The sequence below is a fragment of the Psammomys obesus genome, unplaced genomic scaffold (assembly GCF_907164565.1).
Source record: "Psammomys obesus unplaced genomic scaffold, mPsaObe1.curated_primary_1811, whole genome shotgun sequence".
Taxonomy (NCBI): Eukaryota; Metazoa; Chordata; class Mammalia; order Rodentia; family Muridae; genus Psammomys; species Psammomys obesus.
In genome coordinates, this window is record NW_026593982.1 from 1,590,016 (window position 1) to 1,596,907 (window position 6,892).

Genomic DNA, 6,892 nt, shown 5'->3' on the forward strand with positions numbered 1-6,892 from the left:
TGTGTGTGTGTGTGTGTGTGTGTGTGTGTGTGTGTGTGTGTGTGTGATGTACATGCTTGAATGTGAGTGCTGAATGGCAATCAGATAACAGCAGTCTGTTCTCTCCTTCTACTATGGGATCCAAGGAATGAACTCAAGTTGTCAGGCACTTTTCCCATCTGAGCCATCTCACAGGCCAAAAGATTCCTATGCATGCTAAGAGTTTAAAAGCCTAGCCTGAGCCAGCACTAGGAAGGCAGAGGCAGGCAGATCTCTGAGCTCAAGGCCAGCCTAGGGTCTACAGAGCATAATCTGGGGCAGCCAAGGCTATACAGAGAAACCCTGTCTAGGGGTTGGGGAACCCTAGCCTGGCACACTTTGCACGTCAAGAACCTAGGCAATTAATGATTCTCCTGACACTTACTGTGTTAGCAAGTGATGGCACTCCTGCCAAAGAGAAGCTGCCATCACAATGTGACTGAGAAAAAAATGCCCTGTCACTGTGGTTGCCACAGCAGCTTCCCTTCAGCACTGACACTGGGTACAGATGGGCAAATCTCAACCTATGCATAACCAAGACAGTTTCTTTTTTAACAGTGTCTCCCTACATAACCCAGGTTGCCCCTGAACTTGAAAAAGTTCTTTCTTGATAGGTATAAGAGGTATGTGCCACCACCCAGCTCTAGACACTAACTATAGAAAAAGGCAAGTAAAATAAAGACAGAGGCAAAGCCCAGGACACACCCTTGGCTAGCCTTCCTGGAGGCCCCATTGCTACACTTCATTGTGCCTGGGATCAGCCAAGCAAAGTGAAAACTCAGCCTTCCTGGATGGGACAACGCAGCAAGAAGAGAGACCCATGTAATCTTATGAAATTTCAGATCTTGAAGTTTAAACTAGCCAGGCGTAGTGGTGCATGCCTTTAATCCCAGCACCAAAGGTTAAGAAGCCTAGCCTAGAACACCTGGCACATCAAGATGAAGACTGAGGAAACAACCCTTGTTCTTTCTCTCTCCTCTCCTTTCTCTCCTCTTTTTCTCATCTCTCTCTCTCTCTCCCCACCCTCTCTCCCTTCCATGTCCTTCCCCCCACCTCACACCACCAACACCCAGGCTGGCTTCAAACTTATTTCATCCTCTGGAATGCAGAAGCAGGCAGATCTCTGAGGCTGAGGCCTAGGCTACACAGTGAGTTCCAGGATAGCCAGGGCTACACAGAGAAACCCTGGGGATCGGGGTGAGAGTGGGGGTAGGGGAGATGATGGGGAGAGGAAGAATAACTATAGATCTCCTTCTTCCTTAGGTCCTGGAAGACCAAATGCAGAAAATAGTCACTAAAGCAAAGGAGAACCAGAGAAATGGTGGTTGGTGTCTGTAAGACAGTATTTAGTAGGAAGGAGGATCAGGAGTTCAAGACCACTCATCAACAACAACAAAAATAAACAAATAAAAAACAAAGAGAAAAGAACCAAGAGTTGTTTAATTCCTCAAACATACAAAAGTATTTCAAGAAAAACATCTCCAATGCATAAGATCAAAAAGCATGAAAGGTTGGGCACTGTGGCTCACATCTGCTTCTCAGGATCTGGGAGGCTAGGGCAAGAGGACTACTTTACATTCAAGGCTAACCTGAACTAAATAATGCAGTGTTTCTCAACCTTCCTAATGCTGTGACAGTTCTTGTGTGAGCCCCCCAGCCGTAAATTATTTTTGTTGCTACTTCATAACTAATTTTGCTACTGTTGTGAATTGTAATGTAAATATCTGTGTTTTCTGATGGTCTTAGGTGACCCCTGTGAAAGGGTCATTAGACCCGCAAAGGCTCATGACCCACAGGTTGAGAACCACTAATATAATGGGTTCTATATCAAAAGGAAGAAAAGGACAAGAGAAAGGCGAACGAAAGGGAGGGAAGACAAACTTCAAGAGAGAATTATACAAAACTCTTAGACCAGACAGTATATTCGACAGTCTTTATTAGGCCAGCCCAATGGCTCAGTGGGTGAAAATACTTACTGCATCAAGCCTGATGACTGAGTTCTGTCTCCAGACCTCACAGTGAAAACAGAGAAGCAGCTACTGAAAGTTGAAAGTTGTCTTCTGACCTTTACATGTATATGGCACACATGAAGCCATGTTCAGATACACATACATATCATACACACAAGTAATAACAGAATACTTTAAAGTACATAAGGGTCCATTAAAAATATAACATCCCCAGTAAGTGATTATTAGAAAAATTCAATTATGAAAGTAATTTTGTTTTGTTTTCTTTTTTCGGTTTTTCAAGACAGGGTTTCTCTCTATAGCCCTGGCTGTCCTGGGCTTGCTTTGTAGACCAGGCTGGCCTTAGACACACAGAGATCCGTGTGCCTCTTCTGCCTCCACAGTGCTAGGATCAAAGGTGTGCACCACCATGTCTGGCTATCAAAATAACTTAAAAGGAAGCAAGCCCAAATTAATGACCCATGCTGGGCTCTAGCTAGTGCACAGAGCAGTATACCCTTCCAATTGGCACCTACTAGTCCTCGTTAGGTTTTAGTCCCCACTGATTTGTCTCTGGCGTAACAGTTCACAGATAAACTGGGTGGTGGTGGCACATGCCTCTAATCCAGGAGGCAGCAGCAGGCAGATCTCTGTAAGTTTAAGACCAGCCTAGTCTACAAAGTGAGTCCAGGACAGCCAAGGCTACAGAGAAACCCTGTCTCCAAAAACAAAACAGAACAAAACAAAACAAGAAACAACCACCAAACCAAAAAACAAAAACAAAACAAACAAACAAACAAAAAACAGTTCATAGATATGTAGATATCCATAGAAGCAGAACAGAGTGGCTGAAAACTACCCCTACTCTTGTCCTTCCCATCATACTTCAGGAGGCAGTTCTCTAAAACTTTCAAAGAATAAGTAATTCTCATTACCCTAAGCCTAAACCAGGCATGAGTATTAGGTGGCAATCTGAGGAAGCTGACACAAAGGGAAAGACTAATTACAAACAACCCCAACAGATGACTTTAGCTGCCAGCAGCCTAAAGACAGCTACCAAAATAAGCTATAAGTCCACATGGAAGGTGAGTCTCCCCTACAGAAGATTAGGGTAGGCAGAGGAATGTGACCAGCTGGAGGTTTTTTTTTGTTTTGTTTTTGTTTGGTTTTTTTTTTGAGACAGGATTTTACTCTGTACCCAAGGCTAGCCTGGAACTCACAGGAGTCTTCTTGCCTTAGTCTCCTGAGTTGCTGGAATACAGGCCAGGGCTACTAGACCCAGTCACCAGCTGTGGTCTTAAGAGAAGGCTAGGACAGAACTGGACAAGACTAGTAGAAGCAAAAATTGAGAAGTGAAGAAAAGAGGGGGCCAAGATAGAGGAGGGCTAGTAGAGATAACAGGTACCACTGGATCGAGGCACCTCAATCTGTGGGGCCCCAAGACCACCAGAGGCTCTGGGTGCTGATGGGGATATGAGCAGCTAAGGACACAAAGGGTATGAGGAAGGAGAGAAGTGTCTCTAATGCCTATGAAGCAGAAAAGCAAGAGAAGCTTATAATGAGAACCCAGTCAGATGTGGAGATGCTGACAGCAGATGACCAGAGAGGTGACATCTTGGGCCAAGGGCCAAGGATATGCACAACATCATCATCATCATCATTATTATTATTCAACCTGACTTTTACTCAGAGGACTGCAAATGAAAATAAAATACCACTTTGCATATGTCAACTGGCAAAGACATAGAGGGAATAGTGCTGGAGAGAACAAAAGTCTACATGCACTGAAACCCAACAGCAAGACCTCTGCTCTCAGGGGTGATAAATAAGATATGACATAAAGGAGCCATAAATAAGGATTTGGTTAAGTGAAGTGTGACACTCCACTGACACAATATCAGTCAACCCTTTAACCAAGTAAAAATGGGCTCATTAATATTGAAGTACTAAAAAGATGCATAAAAAGAAACAAGGGGGAGGCGTGGCAATGGGTGGGGCTGGGGGTGTTTCAGCTACCACCATGCTGGTAACCCAGGACTTGGAAGGTGCTAGCAGGAGGATAAGTTCAAGGCCAGCCTCAGCTACATCGGAAGTTCAAGGCCATCATGAAGTACAAGAGGACCTCATTTCAAATGAGAAGTAGTTTTTAAAGATGTAACTCACATATACATACAAACACACACGTATATATATGTACCTATATGTGTGTGTATATACATATATATGTGTGTGAACACAAGTACAATACTGAGTGATTTTTATCTTATATGCATTTTCTATTCTACAAGGAATAAAACATAATTAGAGCCAGAGTGACACGGCTTTAATCCAGGAATAGAGAGGCAGAGGCCAGCCTGGTCTACATAGTGAGTTCCAGGGCAGCCAGAACTACATGGTGAGACCCTGCCTCCAAACAAACAAACAACAAACAAAACAAAAACCCCACGATAATACAAATTACGAAATCATGTTATTCATTTTCTTGCTTAAAACCCTTCAGATGAGCGCTCGGTGTGTGCGCTCTAGTCCAAGTCCCCTAGCTCTCCAAGTCTCCACCCATAACTCAGAAGGGTCGCTGGGGCCCACGCTGCTTTATACCTCAGTTCGCTGGGCTAAGCACTCCGCCACCACTGCCTCCTGAACAGCGTGAGCCCCAACCTTGCCAAGAGCCCCTCAACCTGGCCTAGGATATCCCCCAACCCCAAGACCTCTTATAGCCTCAACTCCACCCAGAACAGCAGCAGCACGGCCACCCGCCTGTGGGCTGGGTTCCGCCGGGAGGGGGGCTCACGCAGGCTCCCAGGCTGGGCTTCCCCCTACCCTCCACCGCGCGATACCGCCACGAGCCCGGGCAAGATCCCCGGCACGAGAACAGACCCTGCGTCCCGGGACCGAGCAGGGGCCAGCCCGGCGCCGAGTGGGCCGTACTCCAAGGCTGTGGAATGGGTCCCCGGAATGGCTCTCCGAGCGGGGTCCGATCCGGCCTCACCTTGGCACTGTTCACAAAACGGACTTCCACGGAGCCCCGGGCGCCGCCCGCCACGCCCACGCAGAAGGAGAACACGTCGCACATGGAGGCCGCCATCTTGGGCACGCCTCCGCCTTCTGACCCTTGACCCCACCCCGGGAGGCCCCGCCCACTAAGCCCCGAGAGCGCTCACTCTCCGATCCTACCCTGCCCCCGGGATGTGCCGAGCTCTGCAGCAAGTCAAGGCGTTTGGTGTATTGGTTGCTTGACTGGCTGGAACAGGGCCCGCCTGTGTGCTTGTACTTATGGTAGTCTGTGTGTGACTCGACGGCCTATCTTGAAGTTCAAGAATAACGGATGACATCTGATGGAGTAGCCCAGGGGGAAACCCTAGTCTATGCCAGTTCTTAAGTGTCCATTGTTGCTTCTTTTCTCGCCGGCTTGTTTCTGAGACAGGGTCTCACTATGTATCCCAGGTTAGCCAGGAGCTCGCAGCCATCCTCCTGCTTCAGAAGCCCGTCACCAACTCCCAACACTAAACAATGCCCTTTTTTAGACCCAGAGAAGGTGTTGGACAGTGGAAGGCTGACTTACTCATTTTCACTTTGACACTCATCCTGAAAAGAAGCAGTTTAGTTGCTGGGGCACACTCACAGTTTAAAATTTGTTCCTCCCCGCATTGGCAACATTTCTGTTCTACGGTTGGGTTGGTAGAGAGTTTGCCTTCAAGGCATGGGTGCTGAGGTTTGCGCGCCAACACTCCTTAAACCCAACATGAAACCTATGCCTATAACCTTTGAACTCAGGGTCATCCTCAACTACATAGTGAACACAAGGCTAGCCTAGAATACATGAAACCCTGCCTGAAAAACAAAATGTAGGGGTGGCCTTGCAATTGACACCTGTTGCTCTAGCAGAGGACCCAGGTTTGGTTCTCATCACTGGTTTACAACTGTGCTACTAACTCCAGTTCCAAGGGCTCTGATGCCCCCTTCAGCCTTTTCAGCACCAGGCACACACGTGCTGCACACATATGCACGAGAGCATGACAACCGTATACATAAATTGAAACAAAAATTAAAAAGAAAATTTTTCTTTGTCTATAAACTTTAACCAGGTTGGATTGGTGCCTCTGAGAGTTGTCAGGGACTTTCTTGACATCGCAGAGCGAGGTTATGGAGTGTAGCGAGAGGGTCCCCTTAACTAGATATAGAAATGAATGTCTATGAATGTCACATGGGAGACAGGTGTTCCTGTTCCTGCAGCTAGTTTGGACCACAGACCTGTGTCTGTTATGGTTTCATGCTGACATATGAAGATTGGATAACAACCTAGTGATTTTTTGTTTTGATTTTTGGATTTTTTTTTTTTTTCAGACAAAGTCCCTCCATCTCCCGCTCTCCCTCTCAGGGAAGTTTGAGATCTATGTAGCCTTGGATGTCATAGAACTCCCTCTATAGACCAGGCTGGCCTTGAACTCATAAAGATCCACTTGTCTCTGCTTCCCAAGTGCTGGGATTAAAGGCATGTGCCACCACAGCCCAGCTGAGACAAGGTCTCTCTATGTAGACGTGACTGTCATAAAACTTGCCATGTAGACCAGGCTATCCTCAAACTCAAAGAGATCCACCTGCCTCTGCCTCCTAATTTTCTTTTAATTAAGCCAATTGGGGCTGTGCTTGCTGCATATGCATGAGGACTAGAGTCTGAGCCCCAGAACCCATGTAACAGGCTAAGCATGGTGGCGTGCATCAGGTGGTAGAGACAGAATGATGCCTAGGGCTCCCTGGCCAACTAGCTTAGTCAAATGGGCTAGCTCTAGGTTCAACAGAAGAACCTGACTCAAAAAAATGAGAAGAGCAATTAAGACACTCAGTGTTGTCCTCTGGCCTCCAATAAACATGTATGAGTGTACACACGTACACACACACACACACACACACACACACACACACAC

At 46.7% G+C, this 6,892-nt stretch overlaps 1 protein-coding gene across 1 annotated transcript in view; it reads right to left on the reverse strand.

The window, feature by feature from the left end:
- Nucleotides 1-5,052, reverse strand: part of Smyd5 (SMYD family member 5) — a 14,862-nt gene extending 9,810 nt beyond the window's left edge. The window contains exon 1 of the mRNA XM_055617600.1: nt 4,957-5,052. Within this exon, the coding sequence (XP_055473575.1) occupies nt 4,957-5,052 (96 nt within the window). The remainder of the gene's footprint in view (nt 1-4,956) is intronic.
- Between the last annotated feature and the right edge of the window lie 1,840 nt (nt 5,053-6,892).